The 26,545-nt window shown below is 38.5% G+C and overlaps 1 protein-coding gene across 6 annotated transcripts in view; it reads left to right on the top strand.

Moving 5' to 3' along the window:
- LOC144446079 (prominin-1-A-like) overlaps positions 1-26,545 on the top strand; it is a 205,878-nt gene that overhangs the window by 59,892 nt on the left and 119,441 nt on the right. For all 6 annotated transcript variants that reach the window (XM_078135771.1, XM_078135770.1, XM_078135772.1 and 3 more), the window contains exons 6-7: positions 6,029-6,118; positions 18,112-18,302. In XM_078135771.1, coding sequence (XP_077991897.1) covers positions 6,029-6,118; positions 18,112-18,302 — 281 coding nt within the window. The remainder of the gene's footprint in view (positions 1-6,028; positions 6,119-18,111; positions 18,303-26,545) is intronic.

The raw sequence follows: 26,545 nt of genomic DNA, 5'->3' as shown, positions 1-26,545 counted from the left end.
TAGGAATTACAAGATTAATACTACTACAGAATGATGACGGAGTAACGCCTAGTGTAGGAATTACAAGATTAATACTACTACAGAATGATGACGGAGTAATGTCTAGTGTAGGAATTACAAGATTAATACTACTACAGAATGATGACGGAGTAACGCCTAGTGTAGGAATTACAAGTTTAATACTACTACAGAATGATGACGGAGTAATGCCTAGTGTAGGAATTACAAGATTAATACTACTACAGAATGATGACGGAGTAACGCCTAGTGTAGGAATTACAAGATTAATACTACTACAGAATGATGACGGAGTAATGTCTAGTGTAGGAATTACAAGATTAATACTACTACAGAATGATGACGGAGTAACACTTAGTGTAGGAATTACAAGATTAATACTACTACAGAATGATGACGGAGTAACGCCTAGTGTAGGAATTACAAGATTAATACTACTACAGAATGATGACGGAGTAACGCTTAGTGTAGGAATTACAAGATTAATACTACTACAGAATGATGATGGAGTAACGCCTAGTGTAGGAATTACAAGATTAATACTAATACAGAATGATGACGGAGTAACGCCTAGTGTAGGAATTACAAGTTTAATACTACTACAGAATGATGACGGAGTAATGCCTAGTGTAGGAATTACAAGATTAATACTACTACAGAATGATGATGGAGTAACGCCTAGTGTAGGAATTACAAGATTAATACTACTACAGAATGATGACAGAGTAATGTCTAGTGTAGGAATTACAAGATTAATACTACTACAGAATGATGACGGAGTAACGCCTAGTGTAGGAATTACAAGATTAATACTACTACTGAATGATGACAGAGTAACGCTTAGTGTAGGAATTACAAGATTAATACTACTACAGAATGATGACGGAGTAACGCTTAGTGTAGGAATTACAAGATTAATACTACTACAGAATGATGACGGAGTAACGCCTAGTGTAGGAATTACAAGATTAATACTACTACAGAATGATGACAGAGTAACGCCTAGTGTAGGAATTACAAGATTAATACTACTACAGAATGATAACGGAGTAACGCCTAGTGTAGGAATTACAAGATTAATACTACTACAGAATGATGACAGAGTAACGCCTAGTGTAGGAATTACAAGATTAATACTACTACAGAATGATAACGGAGTAACGCCTAGTGTAGGAATTACAAGATTAATACTACTACAGAATGATGACGGAGTAACGCTTAGTGTAGGAATTACAAGATTAATACTACTACAGAATGATGACGGAGTAATGTCTAGTGTAGGATTTACAAGATTAATACTACTACAGAATGATGACGGAGTAACGCTTAGTGTAGGAATTACAAGATTAATACTACTACAGAATGATGACGGAGTAATGTCTAGTGTAGGAATTACAAGATTAATACTACTACAGAATGATGACGGAGTAACGCTTAGTGTAGGAATTACAAGATTAATACTACTACAGAATGATGACGGAGTAATGTCTAGTGTAGGTATTACAAGATTAATACTACTACAGAATGATGACGGAGTAACGCTTAGTGTAGGAATTACAAGATTAATACTACTACTGAATGATGACAGAGTAACGCCTAGTGTAGGAATTACAAGATTAATACTACTACAGAATGATGACGGAGTAATGTCTAGTGTAGGAATTACAAGATTAATACTACTACAGAATGATGACGGAATAACGCCTAGTGTAGGAATTACAAGATTAATACTACTACAGAATGATAACGGAGTAACGCCTAGTGTAGGAATTACAAGATTAATACTACTACAGAATGATGACGGAGTAATGCCTAGTGTAGGAATTACAAGATTAATACTACTACAGAATAATGACGGAGTAACACTTAGTGTAGGAATTACAAGATTAATACTACTACAGAATGATGACGGAGTAATGTCTAGTGTAGGAATTACAAGATTAATACTACTACAGAATGATGACGGAGTAACGCTTAGTGTAGGAATTACAAGATTAATACTACTACAGAATGATGACGGAGTAACGCTTAGTGTAGGAATTACAAGATTAATACTACTACAGAATGATGACGGAGTAACGCCTAATGTAGGAATTACAAGATTAATACTACTACAGAATGATGACGGAGTAACGCCTAGTGTAGGAATTACAAGATTAATACTACTACAGAATGATGACAGAGTAATGCCTAGTGTAGGAATTACAAGATTAATACTACTACAGAATGATGACGGAGTAACGCCTAGTGTAGGAATTACAAGATTAATACTACTACAGAATGATGACGGAGTAATGTCTAGTGTAGGATTTACAAGATTAATACTACTACAGAATGATGACGGAGTAACGCTTAGTGTAGGAATTACAAGATTAATACTACTACAGAATGATGACGGAGTAACGCTTAGTGTAGGAATTACAAGATTAATACTACTACAGAATGATGACGGAGTAATGTCAAGTGTAGGAATTACAAGATTAATACTACTACAGAATGATGACGGAGTAACGCCTAGTGTAGGAATTACAAGATTAATACTACTACAGAATGATAACGGAGTAACGCCTAGTGTAGGAATTACAAGATTAATACTACTACAGAATGATGACGGAGTAATGCCTAGTGTAGGAATTACAAGATTAATACTACTACAGAATGATAACGGAGTAACGCTTAGTGTAGGAATTACAAGATTAATACTACTACAGAATGATGACGGAGTAACGCCTAGTGTAGGAATTACAAAATTAATACTACTACAGAATGATGACGGAGTAATGTCTAGTGTAGGAATTACAAGATTAATACTACTACAGAATGATGACGGAGTAACGCCTAGTGTAGGAATTACAAGATTAATACTACTACAGAATGATGACGGAGTAACTCTTAGTGTAGGAATTACAAGATTAATACTACTACAGAATGATGACGGAGTAACGCCTAGCGTAGGAATTACAAGATTAATACTACTACAGAATGATGACGGAGTAATGTCTAGTGTAGGAATTACAAGATTAATACTACTACAGAATGATGACGGAGTAACGCCTAGTGTAGGAATTACAAGATTAATACTACTACAGAATGATGACGGAGTAATGTCTAGTGTAGGAATTACAAGATTAATACTACTACAGAATGATGACGGAGTAACGCCTAGTGTAGGAATTACAAGTTTAATACTACTACAGAATGATGACGGAGTAATGCCTAGTGTAGGAATTACAAGATTAATACTACTACAGAATGATGACGGAGTAACGCCTAGTGTAGGAATTACAAGATTAATACTACTACAGAATGATGACGGAGTAATGTCTAGTGTAGGAATTACAAGATTAATACTACTACAGAATGATGACGGAGTAACACTTAGTGTAGGAATTACAAGATTAATACTACTACAGAATGATGACGGAGTAATGTCTAGTGTAGGAATTACAAGATTAATACTACTACAGAATGATGACGGAGTAACGCTTAGTGTAGGAATTACAAGATTAATACTACTACAGAATGATGACGGAGTAACGCTTAGTGTAGGAATTACAAGATTAATACTACTACAGAATGATGACGGAGTAACGCCTAATGTAGGAATTACAAGATTAATACTACTACAGAATGATGACGGAGTAACGTCTAGTGTAGGAATTACAAGTTTAATACTACTACAGAATGATGACGGAGTAATGCCTAGTGTAGGAATTACAAGATTAATACTACTACAGAATGATGACGGAGTAACGCCTAGTGTAGGAATTACAAGATTAATACTACTACAGAATGATGACGGAGTAATGTCTAGTGTAGGATTTACAAGATTAATACTACTACAGAATGATGACGGAGTAACGCTTAGTGTAGGAATTACAAGATTAATACTACTACAGAATGATGACGGAGTAACGCTTAGTGTAGGAATTACAAGATTAATACTACTACAGAATGATGACGGAGTAATGTCAAGTGTAGGAATTACAAGATTAATACTACTACAGAATGATGACGGAGTAACGCCTAGTGTAGGAATTACAAGATTAATACTACTACAGAATGATAACGGAGTAACGCCTAGTGTAGGAATTACAAGATTAATACTACTACAGAATGATGACGGAGTAATGCCTAGTGTAGGAATTACAAGATTAATACTACTACAGAATGATAACGGAGTAACGCTTAGTGTAGGAATTACAAGATTAATACTACTACAGAATGATGACGGAGTAACGCCTAGTGTAGGAATTACAAAATTAATACTACTACAGAATGATGACGGAGTAATGTCTAGTGTAGGAATTACAAGATTAATACTACTACAGAATGATGACGGAGTAACGCCTAGTGTAGGAATTACAAGATTAATACTACTACAGAATGATGACGGAGTAATGTCTAGTGTAGGAATTACAAGATTAATACTACTACAGAATGATGACGGAGTAACGCCTAGTGTAGGAATTACAAGTTTAATACTACTACAGAATGATGACGGAGTAATGCCTAGTGTAGGAATTACAAGATTAATACTACTACAGAATGATGACGGAGTAACGCCTAGTGTAGGAATTACAAGATTAATACTACTACAGAATGATGACGGAGTAATGTCTAGTGTAGGAATTACATGATTAATACTACTACAGAATGATGACGGAGTAACGCCTAGTGTAGGAATTACAATTACTACAGAATGATGACGGAGTTACGCCTAGTGTAGGAATTACAAGATTAATACTACTACAGAATGATAACGGAGTAACGCTTAGTGTAGGAATTACAAGATTAATACTACTACAGAATGATGACGGAGTAACGCCTAGTGTAGGAATTACAAAATTAATACTACTACAGAATGATGACGGAGTAATGTCTAGTGTAGGAATTACAAGATTAATACTACTACAGAATGATGACGGAGTAACGCCTAGTGTAGGAATTACAAGATTAATACTACTACAGAATGATGACGGAGTAATGTCTAGTGTAGGAATTACAAGATTAATACTACTACAGAATGATGACGGAGTAACGCCTAGTGTAGGAATTACAAGATTAATAAGACAAAGAGTTTGTGTTATATTTGAACGTATATTTATAGCCATTGTTTATGGTTTACTGTATGCACATACATTTGTTTTATGGAAATTTACGTACAGGAGGGTGGTTCATGATTTCGTCCAGTTGTTGAAAATAAGGTGCCTCCCCCCCCCCCCCCCCCCCCCCCCTTATTCACTTTGTAAAAATGATGACCCCTATGGAGTAAGAAAATAAATATATATGTTTTCCAAAAAGTTGAACCAATCTGAGTGCTATCACATAAGTCCTCCTTGTGCAGTTCTGTGATCAGGTGTCATGAAATGGAAATCCCATTGTGTATTATAATTATGTTATGGTATTACAGAGTATATCTTGCATGGTAAAAGGCACATGGACTGAATTGTGTCATAGAGTCAGCATCTACTCAATTTTCTTTAAACAGACAAGCTATACTGTAGCAAGTTTAGTTTTCCCAACTTGTCACTTGTAGCAATGAAATCACCCACACTATGTTAGGCCAAAAAAAAAAAAAATATCTGGTTCTGGTCAGCGCGGGCGTGCCCTGAATACCCCCGCGTCGATCCTTTTTTTCCGATAATTTTTGCTTTCCCGTTCCTTATTTATTCCTGATATCAGGAGAACAAGCAGCTGAAATCTACCCTATATGCCAAGACTGCTTAAATACAAAGCCTAAACTGCTTCGAAGAAAAAGGAAGTTTTTCAAGAGATGAATATGATAGAACAGCGCATGGAAGTAGAACCTTCTTCCATGAACAGAGTATGTAAAGTGTCAAAAAAATGTGTATTTACTAATTTGCAAAAAAAAAAAAAAAAATTAGGAAAAAGAAGATTCGCGTCGTCGCACCACTTTAGAAAGTTTACCCTGACCAGAACCAGATATTTTTTTTTTGGCCTTATATATATATATATATATTAATAATTTTATGTTATACATCAACAGATGTGGGTTATCGTCTTGGGGTACCAATACAGGAGTATACAAATACAACAGTACAGCCACTCTTTACCAGCGTAGAACAAACTTCAAAACGTAAGTATCTATGGCAAATTAAGTTTGTCTAAAATACCAATATCCATTCAAAATTTCATTTTTCAATAGAGGTAATTAGATATAGATATATATATATATATATATATATATATATATATATATATATATATATATATATATATATATATATATATATATATATATATCAGTAATAGTAATTATGTATGTCAGTTTTTAAAGAGCCTATGAAAAGCTATTTACTACAATTGTAAATAAGATAACAAAAATAATTTTGAATAATACTTTGTATACATAAATGTCGATATCCAATCGTTACTTCTAAAAATCACAAATATCTTGCCAACCTCCTGAAGTTGTCCTACGATCACACCATGTTACGTTACGTTAGTGGAACAGAAGTGTGATAAGAGCAGATTAATGTAAAATGGCACAACTTGTCTCAGGTTCAGTGATTGAAAACTTAGTTGAATCATGTCCTAGCAACAGTGAGTCATCAATCGAGTCAGTATATATCCAAGAAGGTTTTGATATTATCAAGCCTATCTCGGCAGTTTGAACTACAGTCTACAGTATTCAAGCTAGCAGTAATGACGATCTTTGAAGGTGGTTAGCATTGACATACCAGAAATCACACAGAATAAAAAAAAGGTATTTATAAGAAATAATTAGTCCCCATCGGACAAAGTCCGGGACAGGGACTTATGGATTGGGGTCCGTGCGTCCGTCTGTCCGCCGTCCATCCGGAGCCGTTTCTTGGAGATGCCTGGACCGATTTTTTTCAAACTTGGTACAGGGGCAACATACTATGGCATACATATGCACGTCAATTTGTTTCATGATACGATCCAATATGGCCACCTAGCAGCCATTTTGTTTGCGAATATTCCATGTCCAAAGCCATAACTCAGACATGCTTGAACAGATCTCATTCAAAGTTAGTATTAGGACAGTGTTCTATGATATACATGTGCATATCTATTTTCGACGTGATACAATCCGATATGGCTGCCTGGCAGCCATTTTGTTGGCGCAGTTTTCATGTCCAAAGCCATAACTCAGACATGCTTGAACTTCTGTTACAAGACTTAGTCAAGCTTCATATATGTGGTGATAAGTTGTTTAATGGTCAATTTTCTCAGATTCTACACCAAGAAGCAGAATCTGCACGTGATGTGAGAGAGATTTCATGTAGATAAAAATCATGTAGATTATCGATAATAATTCGTATGTAGGCTAGCAGCCGGTTCGATTTGCCGTCGAGCTCAAAGCTCCGAACATAAACCTGAGCTAATATGATTAAAATGTTGGAACAAAAGTCGCATTCAGACAAAGTTTACTTACATTTTAAAGCTAAATTTGATATAACATGTACATTGCTAGGTCATAACCGATAATTTTGGTTGAGAAACCATGGCACAGTGTAACTTGCACGTAAGCTTGACCTCACAACAGGTCACGTGATTGCGTAATTTCCATAGCCATCGGTTGCCATTTTTGGTTTGTGATGAAAAATAAAGTGCGATGAAACGATGTAGTATTCATAAAATTCAATTCAAAATAGAGGAAATATGTGGAAAAACTTTATTATGTGATAAATATATAATCCCATGAAATCAATGTTAATTTTAGGTCTTGCTGCGCCTCGTATGATTCCACGAACTACAAATCTCGCCTACCGGCTCGAATTTGTATTAGTCCGCGGAATCATGCTTGGAGCAGTATGATGTAAAACTAACATTGATTTCATAGGATTATCACATATCCAAGGTGTTATCATGTATTTTGTCATGTGTAAATATCTGGGCCGGTGGACTATTGTATGTGACTATTTTATTAAAAACAGTAACTACAATGATATACTTGACTTCTGTAATAAAAAAAGTACTGTACATTAACCAAATGTACACTTCATTTGCTTGTCATTATTTCTTGTCAACAGTGAGAATAAACTCATAGTTATACTACATAGTTAATGAGTTATACTGCACCTAAGACAGTCAGTGAGAATAAACTCATAGTTATACTACACAGTTAATGAGTTATACTGCACCTAAGACAGTCAGTGAGAATAAACTCATAGTTATACCACAGGGTAAAGGACAAATGATCAATTTTGTACTCGCATGGACTTTTGGTCAATTTTGTACTCGCGTGGACAAAACAATGTGTCGTTCAGTAGGATCGATCATGGATGTAGGATTGGCATATTAAAAAGCCGACGTTGTCCAAGAAATGCTTGCACGATAGATATTCACGATTGAAAACCAAAAATGTCTATCGTGAAAAATGTAGCTTGGATGATATATTTAAAAGCCGACGTATTCAAAGAAATACTTGCATGATAGATATTCACGATTGAAAACCAAAAATGTCCCCAAAATGTAACCCGTGCAGCATGATCGACATTTTCGAAAATAGAATGTTGCATCGCTTGTTTATTTCCTGTTGTTTTGTGAATTCATGAATGAATTAAGTGGCAGGGTGATTTACGGATGTCCTCTGGACACGTCCCTTTGGAGTTTCACCCCTTTCCGTGTATTACCATTAGTCGTATCAGTAGATGTTTACACTCACGGTATAATGCGTTCATTTGGGCCAATAGTGAGTTTGTTCTAGCAAGCTACTAATTAATGCAAAGCTGATAAACTCAGATAAGACATTGATATTAGGTAGGAAATAGAAAAAAACAGTGAGAGGAAACAGTATTTAAAACTTTATTTGAAATATACAGAAAATAATATTAGAAATCCGGAAAATCGCGAGTACAAAATTGATCATTTGTCCTTTACCCTGTGGTTATACTACATAGTTAATGAGTTATACTGCACCTAAGACAGTCAGTGGGAATAAACTCATAGTTATACTACATAGTTAATGAGTTATACTGCACCTAAGACAGTCAGTGAGAATAAACTCATAGTTATACTACATAGTTAATGAGTTATACTGCACCTAAGGCTGTGTCGACAACATCATCATCGATGGTGACAGAAACATCAACACCCATTTATGTCCAACTCTATAGGTAATTCTTGGGTGACATCGTCATCCTGCAGATGAATAAGTGGATGAAAAATTGGAAAGGAGTAGAATTTTTAAAATAACAGGCTGACAAGCATGATTATTGATAACAATCAGAGGTTGAAAACTACTATCATTATTCAAGTAGTGTACTTAAATACAAGAAACAATAGAAAACATTAGCCCCATGCCTTTGTATTGAAATGACCTAATTTGAGGAAATACATGTACTATTTGAATTATGAAAATCTTGAGTACCATAACCGATGCATGGGTATTACATATGCTATTGCTGAATTTGGTATACAAGTTCAATTGACAGTTTTGCAAGCAGTTTCAGATAATAACAGTAAGCTGTCCTTATTTGTACATTACACATTGTGGCATTCATGCATTAAGTCTCTGAGAGGAAAGCAATACTGCCTTTGATCAACTTTACTGTTTAATATATGCCATTAACATCAAAAGCAGACCATATTTGTGAAAATAATTGATTGTATACAGACTACAGTTACTCAATCAGATGTGTTGATCACCATCATCACCAACCATTTCCCCAGTGGATGTTTCTCAAATCAAATGAGAGTCCAATAATGCCTTCAAACAAATACAAGAATTACATTTTGAGAAAAGCCTTTCGTTTATAAAATACTGATTAGCAAGACCACAGGCAAGGAAGAATATACAAGGCAAAATAGGCAAAAACAGAAATTCGGAATAAAAATTTACAAACATGTAGCTTCACATTTTCCAATGTGTCAATGACAAAAATGCACATAATAGCGGTAATGTTATGGTGATGGTAGAATTAGTTTTTAGAATTAGTTTGTTTATATAGCGATATGTCAACGAAAACATTATCCACACCGCTTTACAATAATACGCAAATGTAAAAGAAGACAGAAGTAACCAAACTCATTCAGAAAGAATATAAATGTAAATAGTCTAAGCAGGGTTCGTAATAATAGATATAACAGTCCGACAATGGACATGGTGTGTAGCAATGTTCTCGATACCAGCTAGTGATTGTCCGCTCCTTATTACTCTTACTTGTTCTGGTAATAAAGATGTTTGATTTTTCCGTAGGTCCAATAACTCGAATCTTGACCATTGAATCCTGACACCTCGTTCCCTTTGCTGCTGAATACTAGTGTTGCCCATGTTGTTTCCCCTCGACCTTCTTTCCAGCTCAAAACCACATACTTCCACAAGTAAACACAACAGTAGTATCCACCACATATTCATAATGCCTGGTGTCTTCAATTTAACCGCTCAAAGTTGTAGGTGAAAGCACAATTCTAGTTGGATATTTGCTCAGATTCGTACGTCGCTCTCAGTCGGCGCCATTATTATTATTATTATTATTTTAATTTCTTAGAAAACGCACTACACATACGTCACAGTGCGATGTACAGAAACTCTAAAAAGAATATGCAAAATTTAAAAATACACATTGCAAGTGGTAGGGTAAAGAACACACAGTCCTGCGGTGAAATAAATGTACAGCAAAGCAAAAAACGAATCACTGATAATACATATTAAAAAGATAGGTTTTCAAACCGCGTTTAAAAGACTCAACATTCCTTGCAGTACGAATCTCTACAGGTAACTTATTCCACAGTGATGGCGCGCAAACTGAAAAGGCTCTCTGGCCGTATGTCTTACTGAATGTACCGCGGGGTGGAATCAGACGTAACTTGTCTGCAGAGCGGAGATCTCTAGAAGGAACATACTGCTCTATCAGCTCTGTCAAATACACTGGTGCAAAGCCTCTGATTACTTTAAAAGTAATTAACATAACCTTGAACTTAATACGTGCTTCTACTGGCAGCCAATGTAAATCAACTAATACAGGTGTAATATGGTCAAATTTACGGGAACGACTAACTAAACGTGCTGCAGCGTTTTGAAGAGATTGCAAACGGTGAAGCTGATCTTTGTTAATTCCATACAAGAGACTATTACATTACCAATGGTACCACAGACATTGTCTATCAAAGCTTGTCTCATGATTTTTTAGCAGAACTGAACTGAAGGTTCAGTAGCGCTATAGGCATTGCTGAGTGTGTGTGTGTGTGTGTGTGTGTGTGTGTGTGTGTGTGTGTGTGTGTGTGTGTGTGTGTGTGTGTGTGTGTGTGTGTGTGTGTGTAAACAACTTAAAGTCAAAAACTGCTGGACCGATTGCTTTAATATTTGGTGGTCATGTTACTTTGGGTGTCTAGTTGGGAAATTGTTCAAAAGAAAATGATTGCATCAGAAATGTGTGTTTTCGGTCAAAAAATGTGATTTTTGGTCAAAAAAATTTAAACTCCAAAACTACTGGGCAGATTGGCCTGAAATTTGGTGGGAAAATTCTTAGGGGTAAGTGAATTAAGATTTGTTCATGACATGATGATTCCATCAATGATATGCAGATTAAAGCTAAAAATGTGTTGTTTTGGTCAAAAATCTTTATTCCAAAACTACTCAGCAGATTTGGCTGAGATTTAGTGGGATGCATCTGGGTGTGTATAGATGAAGAAATATTCAGCATGATCTCAATCAGTAATATGCAAATTAGGTGTAAAAATTGAATTTTGGTCAAAAATTTATATCTCAAAAAGTACTAGATCAATGAGACTGAAATTTGGTGAGATGTTTCTAGAATTGTTATTCTGCAGATTTTCCTCCAAATATTTTGACACAGTTGGTCCTACAAACGATGACCACACCCTTAGCAACAACCAAATGGCAGTATATTTTGGTCAGATTACATCACCAGGTAGGCAGTGAGTAAACATTCAAAAAAATGTATGCAAATAGCCTTAGCAACCATGACCACGCCCATAGCAACAGCCAAACGGTGGTGTATTTCACAAAGATAACAACAGGGGTTAATAGACAAGTGAATAAACATTCTTAAAATTTATGTAAATATGCCTAGCAACAAGACCACGCCAATGGCACCAGCCAAATGATCACGTATATTGCAAAGATAACAACAGGGATTAATAGACAAATGAATATACATTCAAAAAATGTATGCAAATATACCTAGCAACAAGACCACACCCATAGCAACAGCCAAATGAGCACATATATTGCAAAGATAACATCAGGGATTCATAGACAAGTGAAAAAACATTCGAAATGTATGCAAATATGTCTTACAACATGACCACACCCATAGCAACAGCCAAATGATCGCATATATTGCAAAGATAACAACATGGTTGGATAGGCAACTGGATCAGTGTTGTCCACGAGGGGTTTTTGAGGGGCGCACCGCCCCTTTGTTTTCATGGACCGCCCCTCTGTTTACAGGACCACCCCTTTGTTTGCGTTCATCGCCCCTTTGTTTTGGCGTGAAGGTCTTCAAGAGATTCTATTCAATGCCATGAAGGAAGTGAACAGCGACACTGCGTCTATCATTATTTATGAACTTTCTTATCACCTTGGTAGCCGTAACAAAAACAGTAAATGTAGTACCGTCGCAAAGTAGAAGATGGTAGTACGTTGGTAGTTTCTATGGCCGGGTATATCAAGCCGGTAATTTCCAAGCCTTCCCGTATACCGTACTATACATAATACAGTACGCATACGATGTACGATTTCATGGCAATTTTCGCATTGTATCGATAAATAAGAACAAAAACCTAAAATTTATACATGTTCTTTAGAAATAACTACTCTGGTATGGTTCCATGGTAAAATTAATGTCCTAAATGATCACGTTTGGATGTGAATCGCGATCGTAGTACCAAGAGGTAGCTCCGATGTGGCAGCCATGTTTGTTACCATACATTTGTACTGAACGTATTCGGTTATTCTTAGCCCAAATTCAACAACTCAAAACTAAGTGATAGCTAGCCTAGAGGTGCATACATGTACATCAACAATGCGCAAAACATGCTTGCCAACATTACTGTAACATCGTCCAGCCCACAGGGGCAGGGATCACTCTGGGCCGCGATCACGCGCTATTTGCGCTGTAAAAACAAAAATATCGCGTCCAGAAAACTCAATTGGGACACAAAATCGCACCGTCGATACTAATAGCGCGTCACTGTGATAGATACGCGACATCATATCTAAGCTTTTGTTTACTACTAACGTACAAGGCGCATACTACGCATGTCTTTTGCTGCCCTCAGTCGGCAAGGTTTATCTGCATCATGCCCCTTTCAAACAGTGTCTATGATTGGTTGCCGACATGAAGGCAGGCGCTCATCGACAAATCAACGGAGTTGATACAGTAAATGTTCATTACTGATTAGTCACACGTACATGTGTACGTAATGGAGCTTTCAAAGACGTCGGGTGCCAGTACGAGTGCAATCTGATTAAAATCTGATATTAGATAGGCTGGTTTTCCTGTATTTACCTTTATTCCATCGTTATTGCGTCTTTTTTGTGAGTTTTTTTCCCCGGGGAAAAAAAACTGGCATTCGCCCGGGGGAAAAAAACTCACGAAAAAGACGCAATAACGATGGAATAAAGGTAAATACAGGAAAACCAGCCTATCAAATATCAGATTGGTACGAGTGGGACCAAGAAACGCAAATGCTCTATCTTGGACTATTGTACAAAAGTTACTCCTTCGCTGGGAACTAATCTGGATTCGACTACATTCGCTAGTGAGGACGAAGAATGGGTATGTCCTGGTGTAGGTCGCAAGACAAACCGGAAATTTCAAAATAATTGGCTGGCTATGTATGGGTCGTTTTTGCGTCACGATAAGGACAAGGGAGAAATGTTCTGCTCCCTTTGCAGAAATCTACAGTTAAGGACAATGATGTACAATGCAAGACAAGTATAGGAGTTATAGACCGTTGACGTGGTATTTTCCTATGAAATAAATGTTTCATGAAGTTAATATGTTGATGTGTATGTACTGTGTTTATTTGTACAGTAGCAAATTCTAGTATGAAAGTTGATATGAAATCCATAGGCTTATGATCACAATTATATATGTGTGTGTGTGTGTGTGTGTGTGTGTGTGTGTGTGTGTGTGTGTTACAGTGTATACCAGTATAATATACACATGACGCACATACAGTTGCCATATTTTTACTTCCGTCCCACACAGTTTTCAAATTGTCTCACTCATTTTCTCCAAATGGGACATTGGCTCATGCAGCTCTGGAGCCAGGGTGATCCCTGCAGGGGCGTGTAATATTTCATAGATTGTTGTTTTCCAGGTCTACAGACTAAATATAACAACATTTTGATTAATATATATTCCTACATGTAAGGGGAAGAGACAAGGGGGGACATCGATTCACGACCCTGTATAAACTCCTCTGTACGTCCAGCTATTTTGAATAATCAGCTCGTTGCCGATTGGCTGTTCGAAACTACGCCTATATAAAGAAAGCCCTTCAAATCCCCCGGAAGCATCACTACTTTATGGGCCACGAAAAATGAAATCAATTTCAGTATACACAGATTCACAGTTTGACATGGTAAAACTGCAGTTGTATTGGAAATCGTACAAGTGTACTCACCAGGAACCTATCATGAACTTTTCGTGATCCATGGTTCAGGGTTTAGTGATAGGGACATGCTTCAGTGAATTTTAAATGTAGCGGTCATCTGACGTCATTAGTCAACGCCCCTTTCTGGGCCAATCAGTAATGAACATTAGAGGGCTACATCGTTTGACTTGCCTTTGACATACAGAGGAGTTTAAACAGAGCTCACTTATTGTAAAAGGTCCATTTTTCTTGTTGCAAAAGCATTTTTTGCCCCTGATAGAGGGTTTATGGATTCACCATAGATGATAGAGGGTCTATGGATTCACCATAGATGATAGTCTATGGATTCACTATAGATGATAGAGGGTCTATGGATTCACCATAGATGATAGTCTATGGCTTCACCATAGATGATAGTCTATGGCTTCACCATAGATGATAGAGGGTCAATGGCTTCACCATAGATGATAGAAGGTCTGTGGCTTCACCATAGATGATAGAAGGTCTATGGATTCACTATGGATGATAGTCTATGGATTCACCATAGATGATAGTCTATGGCTTCACCATAGATGATAGTCTATGGCTTCACCATAGATGATAGTCTATGGCTTCACCATAGATGATAGAGGGTCAATGGCTTCACCATAGATGGTAGAAGGTCTGTGGCTTCACCATAGATGATAGAAGGTCTATGGCTTCACCATAGATGATAGTCTATGGATTCACCATAGATGATGGAGGGTCTATGGATTCACCATAGATGATAGAGGGTCTATGGATTCACCATAGATGATAGTCTATGGATTCACCATAGATGATGGAGGGTCTATGGATTCACCATAGATGATAGAGGGTCTATGGATTCACCATAGATGATGGAGGGTCTATGGATTCACCATAGATGATAGAGGGTCTATGGATTCACAATAGATGATAGAGGGTCTATGGATTCACCATAGATGATAGAAGGTCTATGGCTTCACCATAGATGATAGTCTATGGATTCACCATAGATGATAGAGGGTCTATGGATTCACCATAGATGATAGTCTATGGATTCACCATAGATGATGGAGGGTCTATGGATTCACCATAGATGATAGAGGGTCTATGGATTCACCATAGATGGTAGAAGGTCTGTGGCTTCACCATAGATGATAGAAGGTCTATGGCTTCACCATAGATGATAAGTCTATGGATTCACCATAGATGATAGAGGGTCTATGGATTCACCATAGATGATAGTCTATGGATTCCCCATAGATGATGGAGGGTCTATGGATTCACCATAGATGATAGAGGGTCTATGGATTCACCATAGATGATAGAGGGTCTATGGATTCACCATAGATGATGGAGGGTCTATGGATTCACCATAGATGATGGAGGGTCTATGGATTCACCATAGATGATAGAGGGTCTATGGATTCACCATAGATGATGGAGGGTCTATGGATTCACCATAGATGATGGAGGGTCTATGGATTCACCATAGATGATAGAGGGTCTATGGATTCACCATAGATGATGGAGGGTCTATGGATTCACCATAGATGATGGAGGGTCTATGGATTCACCATAGATGATAGAGGGTCTATGGATTCACCATAGATGATAGAGGGTCTATGGATTCACCATAGATGATAGAGGGTCTATGGATTCACTGAAGAAGGCCATGTCCATGCCTTGCAAAATCGAGCTCAACAAACTTGCCTCATCCAAATTCTTGCCAGTTTTGATATTTCACCCACTCTAAACATCCAGAAGCAGCCATATCATCCCCATACAACACATCGTTTACCTATCCTCAATGACTTATAGTTAACACTTATTGTACCCGAAGTACATGCATGTGTGTCACATCGATGAACACCATTCAATCTCTATTAAACATGGCTGACCACAACATTATGTGACTTTGTACCTCTAGTGACATGAAATCTGAAAGTAGCCAAAGTGTATTGTTTCTTGAATGCAGCCTGTCAGCTGCATTCTGGGATACTTTAATCATCAATTATTTTATTATATAAAAATAATATTATGCCTAAAAAGTAAATGCACATTTGGCATTAAAAAAACATCTTCTATCATATTCTAAGAAAATATCAATTTGTAAAATAGCATTTCATAGGCTCTTTAACAATAATGTACTACCTTCTCTCTGTGTGCTCATGAAGGAGTCGTATATACAGTCCATTAATCAGATAAGACAGTAACAACATTTCATAAATAATGGTTAGAGTGGTTTTACTTGAAGTAAAAGTTTCTTTCTTCTCCAGACTGACAAACTTATCTATTTCTGTCATGCATACACTGACACTTGTACCTTTAGTATAGTCATGAAATTAGCAGATTTTGTTTTACCTCCCAGTCATGAAATTAGCAGACTTTTTTGTTACCTCCCAGTCATGAAATTAGCACTAATAGCAGACTTTGTTTTACCTCCCAGTCATGAAATTAGCAGACTTTGTTTTACCTCCCAGTCATGAAATTAGCAGATTTTGTTTTACCTCCCAGTCATGAAATTAGCAGACTTTGTTTTACCTCCCAGTCATGAAATTAGCAGACTTTGTTTTACCTCCCAGTCATGAAATTAGCAGATTTTGTTTTACCTCCCAGTCATGAAATTAGCAGACTTTGTTTTACCTCCCAGTCATGAAATTAGCAGACTTTGTTTTACCTCCCAGTCATGAAATTAGCAGACTTTGTTTTACCTCCCAGTCATGAAATTAGCACTAATAGCAGACTTTGTTTTACCTCCCAGTCATGAAATTAGCAGATTTTGTTTTACCTCCCAGTCATGAAATTAGCAGACTTTGTTTTACCTCCCAGTCATGAAATTAGCAGACTTTGTTTTACCTCCCAGTCATGAAATTAGCAGATTTTGTTTTACCTCCCAGTCATGAAATTAGCAGACTTTTTTGTTACCTCCCAGTCATGAAATTAGCACTAATAGCAGACTTTGTTTTACCTCCCAGTCATGAAATTAGCAGACTTTGTTTTACCTCCCAGTCATGAAATTAGCAGATTTTGTTTTACCTCCCAGTCATGAAATTAGCAGACTTTGTTTTACCTCCCAGTCATGAAATTAGCAGACTTTGTTTTACCTCCCAGTCATGAAATTAGCAGATTTTGTTTTACCTCCCAGTCATGAAATTAGCAGACTTTGTTTTACCTCCCAGTCATGAAATTAGCAGACTTTGTTTTACCTCCCAGTCATGAAATTAGCAGACTTTGTTTTACCTCCCAGTCATGAAATTAGCACTAATAGCAGACTTTGTTTTACCTCCCAGTCATGAAATTAGCAGATTTTGTTTTACCTCCCAGTCATGAAATTAGCAGATTTTGTTTTACCTCCCAGTCATGAAATTAGCAGACTTTGTTTTACCTCCCAGTCATGAAATTAGCAGACTTTGTTTTACCTCCCAGTCATGAAATTAGCAGACTTTGTTTTACCTCCCAGTCATGAAATTAGCAGACTTTGTTTTACCTCCCAGTCATGAAATTAGCAGATTTTGTTTTACCTCCCAGATATGGATGACAGTCTGGCGACCCTTGAGAGAGTTGAAGAAACACAAACTGAACTGACAGACTATGCATCAAACCTGACAGCTGCACTAGATAAAACAGCAGATGAATTAAATGGTACAGTGTATCGTTGTGGCAATTATTGCAGTGGCATAGACACTTCTGTATTGACTATCAGTATGAACTTTAGTAGTGTAAGTATGATCACCTGTTATTTGTTTGTTTGTTATAATAGATTAGATTATGTATATGTTGAACAAAAAAGAAATTTCCCTATATAGTACATGTTTACATGTAAAGCCTGGAGGGGGTACAGGAAAAAGCAATGTCTGTCCGTCTGTCCATTTATCTATCCATCCATGGTCAGCCATATCTCTGACACCCATGACTCAATTTTAACCAAAACATGTCACAAACATGAATGAATATGCTGATATATATTGTCTCATATCAAAAGTTTGATACATGGAGACACTATAAGACTTTCCAATGAGATCTTAATCTTTAATCTTGACCAACATTTTCAAGGTTAAATAGCTGAAATTTGTCTTTCTACGATAACTCAAGAAGTTGAGTACACAGAGACAATATTCAAGTGTCTACACCCATATTATCAAAAGTAAGATTTCTCGTTAAGCACAGCCTTTGACCTTGCCCATCGTCTTCAAGGTCAAATATCAAATTGGTCAATAACATATGACAGACATTATTCACCTGTCTTCCCCTATGTTTATCAAGGTAAGCTTTCAAGCTGGATACTAACCTTTGACCTTGACCTTCGTATTGAAGGTCAAATATCAAACTGGTCAATAACTGATGAAGTTTTGTATCTAGAGACATTAGAGAGGTTTAGATACACGTTAGACCGCGTACGCCTACGGGAGCATTATCGTGCAGGCATGCACATAATGAAGCGTACAAAATTGTGTTTAGTCATTCAGAACACAATGGTGAAAAACAGTGAAATGTGAACCCATGCGTTGCCATCTTCTGTCCAGAAGGCCAGATACATGCCTTTGTTTTCTAAATTTGTCCGTATTTTTGCCATTTTTCCTGCAACTACTCAAACCAAAAACCAAACAATTAGGTCAAAGTTATGCTTTCGAACTTTGATATAAAAATACGACATTTAATAGAAGAAAATGACAAAAACTTAACACGTATTCACAGTTACGTGTAGACCGCCATTTTGACGTAGCGTCGTTTGGTACAGAACGCTTGAGTTGCTTCGAATCACGTGACTATGACGCTACACATATAGAACACACGTAAATACGTGCATCTAAACCTCTCTAATATTTACTTGTGTGCACGTCACCTCTAGGGTCCTCATTCAAAAGTTGTCCACAAGGTTAATATTTCTGATAATTGATAGATTGAATTTTAACATGATAGTACACTTTGTCCCTACATGTACATTTTGTATGTCTTTGAATGCTGAAGACTTGTTTCCCTTTTGATGTTTTTTTCAGTAGCCAGCTTTGTAATTAAATTAGTAGTGGACAAATAATAATGAGAAATCCAGATGAAGCAGCATAATCAAACATTAGAGATCTGTGAGTTCCCACTTAGATATTGAAAAAAATGTCATTGCAATGTAAACTGAAATTTGACCCAGTATTTTATGTTCAAAAGACTATTACAGCAAACTTCTTCTGTAATTGCAGTCATGAGAAACAGAGTACTAGGTATTAGATAAATAAAAATAATAATAATACTTTACTGTCATATGTATTTGTACAATGAAATTTGTAGTGGTTCTACAAAAAACTTGAGTTAAATATAATATTGCAAACAACAATATTTACAGATTAATAAAACAATGAATCCATTCAGTAAAAACAGGACAGTGCAACAACATTATGACTCATTTATGATACGAACATCTGTTGGATAAAAATTGTTTTTGAAACGATTGGTTTTGGTTTTGGTTTTAAAAGACCTATAACGTGTACCGAATGGTAACATATTAAACAACAGGTGAGCCAGGTGATAAATGTCACTGATGATATTCTTTGACTTCCTAGTAGTGTGGACTGTAAAAAGAAACTCTAAGGATGGGAGTTCATTGCCAATGATTTTAGCTGCTGTCTAACTATTCTATTAAGTTTAAAACAATCTCTTTGAGTGGTATTACCATACCAGACTGTAATGGAAAATGCAAGGACACTCTCAATGACTGCCAGCTCAGACCACTGACGAACAGACTAGAAACACCTATTGTATTAGGTGTGAATGGGGCTCTTAATCCCTCTCCCTACTGTCTCGCTCACTCTTCAAGCATGCCTTTTGTTTTCAACTCTTTCCAAAAACTGTCGAATGTTGTGCAAAATGATACTTCGGGTCTTTACGATATTTTGCAATTGACTCGACCAGTTTCTATCGGAACCGGGAAAAAGGTCAAAGGTTAGTAAGTGTAGTCTATGACCGGAAATGAAGACCTCCGCGCAGTCAGAATCAAAATCACTGCAGTTTCAGATGAGTTATGTGCTGTTGAGTTATGCCCTGTTGAAGTTGCTTGTTCCTAGCAACCTTTATTTATGAATATATAATAAGTGATTTTTACAAGGATTTTGACACCGGAATTCAAATATCATGATGTTATAAGTTTTTTATCTTGGGTAAATCACAATGTGAATTATTGAACCGTCCATTGATATACCGTTATACATGCTACATTTTGCTGAAAGATCATTTGAAAAATGAATACTACTGTAGGCCAGGGATTAAAATAAACTACACTTCGACTCTACCTCTACTACCCTTGCTTGTAGCCTGTTAGTTTTTTGACTTCGCCACTTGATCAGTCATCTTCGATCATATGTTGATATGGTCATCCTTGTTCTCGGAGTCATAAAAGTCAGTTATTGAAAAATCTCATTTCATTGACAGTCATCAAGCCCTAACATTTCACTGTCGAAATCCACGTCAACAAACGTGTTTGGTAACAATACAACAAGTACGCATTATGCGTATACTATATTACATACACAGGAACATGTTTTTAGATGTGTGACAGACTGTCAACATCCAGTTGGGACATATCTCTTGCCCTAGCTGAGTGTAGGGTTTGCTGTGATTTTGAGAGTTTTTTCTTGTTTTTATGCCCATTTTTTCGTTCTGATGTTTGAGGGGAAGCAAACGTTACAAATTCATGTAACGTTAAACCCAAATAGACGAGATCACACTGAAAATGTGAGCAACATGTCAGTGTACTGCCCGCTGAATGCCATGCTTGCTACATTTGCTGGACGGAAATTGAAATGCTACATTTGCCGATTTTGACGGAAATTGGGGTACCTCTAGCTCTCAACACTTCTTGGGTCTTGAAGGCTCCGTAATTAATGTTGGAGTTAGGAAATGTCTGAATTTTTGGCAGGCAAGGCGTAATTTAGCAGAATAATCCACCCAACCACAGTCCCTCTATCACCCAACTTTGCGATTCTGATCTGAATGGCTTCAGTCTATTTACATTTACGTTCAATGCAGGAATTGTAGCTTTGCTTCTAGTTAAACATCGGAACAAAAAAAAGTACAAACACAGAAGAAAAAGTCTTCAAAATCACATCAAACGCTACAATTATTTCAGTTCCACAGGCCCAAATATCGCATTACTTTACGTGATGAAACCGTAACATCACAACTTCATACATAAACAACAGCCCCTAATTAGGATTAAAAGATTATCTCTACAGAAAATAAGTGACACCATCACATCAAGGGAAAAGCCATATTTCTAGTCTGTCTTTTTAGTAGTCTGAGTTGCCAGGTAGTAAGGACACTCTCAATGACTGCCTGGTAGTAAGGACACTCTCAATGACTGCCAGGTAGTAAGGACACTCTCAATGACTGCCTGGTAGTAAGGACACTCTCAATGACTGCCTGGTAGTAAGGACACTCTCAATGACTGCCTGGTAGTAAGGACACTCTCAATGACTGCCAGGTAGTAAGGACACTCTCAATGACTGCCAGGTAGTAAGGACACTCTCAATGACTGCCTGGTAAGGACACTCTCAATGACTGCCTGGTAGTAAGGACACTCTCAATGACTGCCAGGTAGTAAGGACACTCTCAATGACTGCCTGGTAGTAAGGACACTCTCAATGACTGCCAGGTAGTAAGGACACTCTCAATGACTGCCTGGTAGTAAGGACACTCTCAATGACTGCCTGGTAGTAAGGACACTCTCAATGACTGCCAGGTAGTAAGGACACTCTCAATGACTGCCAGGTAGTAAGGATACTCTCAATGACTGCCTGGTAGTAAGGACACTCTCAATGACTGCCTGGTAGTAAGGACACTCTCAATGACTGCCTGGTAGTAAGGACACTCTCAATGACTGCCTGGTAGTAAGGACACTCTCAATGACTGCCTGGTAGTAAGGACACTCTCAATGACTGCCAGGTAGTAAGGACACTCTCAATGACTGCCTGGTAGTAAGGACACTCTCAATGACTGCCTGGTAGTAAGGACACTCTCAATGACTGCCTGGTAGTAAGGACACTCTCAATGACTGCCTGGTAGTAAGGACACTCTCAATGACTGCCTGGTAGTAAGGACACTCTCAATGACTGCCAGGTAGTAAGGACACTCTCAATGACTGCCTGGTAGTAAGGACACTCTCAATGACTGCCAGGTAGTAAGGACACTCTCAATGACTGCCTGGTAGTAAGGACACTCTCAATGACTGCCTGGTAGTAAGGACACTCTCAATGACTGCCTGGTAGTAAGGACACTCTCAATGACTGCCTGGTAGTAAGGACACTCTCAATGACTGCCTGGTAGTAAGGACACTCTCAATGACTGCCTGGTAGTAAGGACACTCTCAATGACTGCCTGGTAGTAAGGACACTCTCAATGACTGCCTGGTAGTAAGGACACTCTCAATGACTGCCAGGTAGTAAGGACACTCTCAATGACTGCCTGGTAGTAAGGACACTCTCAATGACTGCCTGGTAGTAAGGACACTCTCAATGACTGCCTGGTAGTAAGGACACTCTCAATGACTGCCTGGTAGTAAGGACACTCTCAATGACTGCCTGGTAGTAAGGACACTCTCAATGACTGCCTGGTAGTAAGGACACTCTCAATGACTGCTTGGCAGTAAGGACACTCTCAATGACTGCTTGGTAGTAAGGACACTCTCAATGACTGCCTGGTAGTAAGGACACTCTCAATGACTGCCTGGTAGTAAGGACACTCTCAATGACTGCCTGGTAGTAAGGACACTCTCAATGACTGCTTGGCAGTAAGGACACTCTCAATGACTGCCTGGTGGTAAGGACACTCTCGATGACTGCCTGGTAGTAAGGACACTCTCAATGACTGCCTGGTAGTAAGGACACTCTCAATGACTGCCTGGTAGTAAGGACACTCTCAATGACTGCCTGGTAGTAAGGACACTCTCAATGACTGCCTGGTAGTAAGGACACTCTCAATGACTGCCTGGTAGTAAGGACACTCTCAATGACTGCCAGGTAGTAAGGACACTGTCATTGACTGCCAGGTAGTAAGGACACTCTCAATGACTGCCAGGTAGTAAGGACACTCTCAATGACTGTCAGGTAGTAAGGACACTCTCAATGACTGCCAGGTAGTAAGGACACTCTCAATGACTGCCTGGTAGTAAGGACACTCTCAATGACTGCCTGGTAGTAAGGACACTCTCAATGACTGCCTGGTAGTAAGGACACTCTCAATGACTGCCTGGTAGTAAGGACACTCTCAATGACTGCCTGGTAGTAAGGACACTCTCAATGACTGCCTGGTAGTAAGGACACTCTCAATGACTGCCTGGTAGTAAGGACACTCTCAATGACTGCCTGGTAGTAAGGACACTCTCAATGACTGCCTGGTAGTAAGGACACTCTCAATGACTGCTTGGCAGTAAGGACACTCTCAATGACTGCCTGGTGGTAAGGACACTCTCAATGACTGCCTGGTAGTAAGGACACTCTCAATGACTGCCTGGTAGTAAGGACACTCTCAATGACTGCCTGGTAGTAAGGACACTCTCAATGACTGCCTGGTAGTAAGGACACTCTTAATGACTGCCTGGTAGTAAGGACACTCTCAATGACTGCCTGGTAGTAAGGACACTCTCAATGACTGCCAGGTAGTAAGGACACTGTCATTGACTGCCAGGTAGTAAGGACACTCTCAATGACTGCCAGGTAGTAAGGACACTCTCAATGACTGTCAGGTAGTAAGGACACTCTCAATGACTGCCAGGTAGTAAGGACACTCTCAATGACTGCCAGGTAGTAAGGACACTCTCAATGACTGCCTGGTAGTAAGGACACTCTCAATGACTGCCTGGTAGTAAGGACACTCTCAATGACTGCCTGGTAGTAAGGACACTCTCAATAACTGCCTGGTAGTAAGGACACTCTCAATGACTGCCAGGTAGTAAGGACACTCTCAATGACTGCCAGGTAGTAAGGACACTCTCAATGACTGCCTGGTAGTAAGGACACTCTCAATGACTGCCTGGTAGTAAGGACACTCTCAATGACTGCCTGGTAGTAAGGACACTCTCAATGACTGCCTGGTAGTAAGGACACTCTCAAAGACTGCCAGGTAGTAAGGACACTCTCAATGACTGCCAGGTAGTAAGGACACTCTCAATAACTGCCTGGTAGTAAGGACACTCTCAATAACTGCCTGGTAGTAAGGACACTCTCAATGACTGCCAGGTAGTAAGGACACTCTCAATGACTGCCTGGTAGTAAGGACACTCTCAATGACTGCCAGGTAGTAAGGACACTCTCAATGACTGCCTGGTAGTAAGGACACTCTCAATGACTTCCTGGTAGTAAGGACACTCTCAATGACTGCCAGGTAGTAAGGACACTCTCAATGACTGCCAGGTAGTAAGAACACTCTCAATGACTGCCAGGTAGTAAGGACACTCTCAATGACTGCCAGGTAGTAAGGACACTCTCAATGACTGCCTGGTAGTAAGGACACTCTCAATGACTGCCTGGTAGTAAGGACACTCTTAATGACTGCCTGGTAGTAAGGACACTCTCAATGACTGCCTGGTAGTAAGGACACTCTCAATGACTGCCAGGTAGTAAGGACACTGTCATTGACTGCCAGGTAGTAAGGACACTCTCAATGACTGCCAGGTAGTAAGGACACTCTCAATGACTGTCAGGTAGTAAGGACACTCTCAATGACTGCCATGTAGTAAGGACACTCTCAATGACTGCCTGGTAGTAAGGACACTCTCAATGACTGCCAGGTAGTAAGGACACTCTCAATGACTGCCAGGTAGTAAGGACACTCTCAATGACTGCCTGGTAGTAAGGACACTCTCAATGACTGCCTGGTAGTAAGGACACTCTCAATGACTGCCTGGTAGTAAGGACACTCTCAATGACTGCCTGGTAGTAAGGACACTCTCAATGACTGCCAGGTAGTAAGGACACTCTCAATGACTGCCAGGTAGTAAGGACACTCTCAATGACTGCCTGGTAGTAAGGACACTCTCAATGACTGCCTGGTAGTAAGGACACTCTCAATGACTGCCTGGTAGTAAGGACACTCTCAATGACTGCCTGGTAGTAAGGACACTCTCAAAGACTGCCAGGTAGTAAGGACACTCTCAATGACTGCCAGGTAGTAAGGACACTCTCAATAACTGCCTGGTAGTAAGGACACTCTCAATAACTGCCTGGTAGTAAGGACACTCTCAATGACTGCCAGGTAGTAAGGACACTCTCAATGACTGCCTGGTAGTAAGGACACTCTCAATGACTGCCAGGTAGTAAGGACACTCTCAATGACTGCCTGGTAGTAAGGACACTCTCAATGACTTCCTGGTAGTAAGGACACTCTCAATGACTGCCAGGTAGTAAGGACACTCTCAATGACTGCCAGGTAGTAAGGACACTCTCAATGACTGCCAGGTAGTAAGGACACTCTCAATGACTGCCAGGTAGTAAGGACACTCTCAATGACTGCCTGGTAGTAAGGACACTCTCAATGACTGCCTGGTAGTAAGGACACTCTCAATGACTGCCAGGTAGTAAGGACACTCTCAATGACTGCCTGGTAGTAAGGACATTCTCAAAGGCTGCCTGGCAGAATTTTGTCAAAATAACTTTGTTAATACCAAACCTTTCAGAAGTTGAAGGAAATAAAGTCGTTGTTGAGCTTTCTTGGCAATATGATTAACATTGCTTTCTCACTTTAAGTCATTAGAAAAGAGCGTACCGAGAAATTTGAAAGTATGAACTATTTCAACACCCTTATCAAGAATTGTCAAAGGAATATGATCAACTTTATACTTTCTAAAGTCTACAATCATCTCTTTTGTCTTATTGACATTTAGTTGCAAATTATTACGGCTACACCAATCAACAAATCTCAATATGGTGACTCATTATTATTCAGAATAAAGCCTGCTACGGTTCAGTCTGATTAAAATCTG

Source organism: Glandiceps talaboti, chromosome 15 (genome assembly GCF_964340395.1).
Source record: "Glandiceps talaboti chromosome 15, keGlaTala1.1, whole genome shotgun sequence".
NCBI lineage: Eukaryota > Metazoa > Hemichordata > Enteropneusta > Spengelidae > Glandiceps > Glandiceps talaboti.
This window is presented reverse-complemented; position numbering and strand designations above follow the sequence as displayed.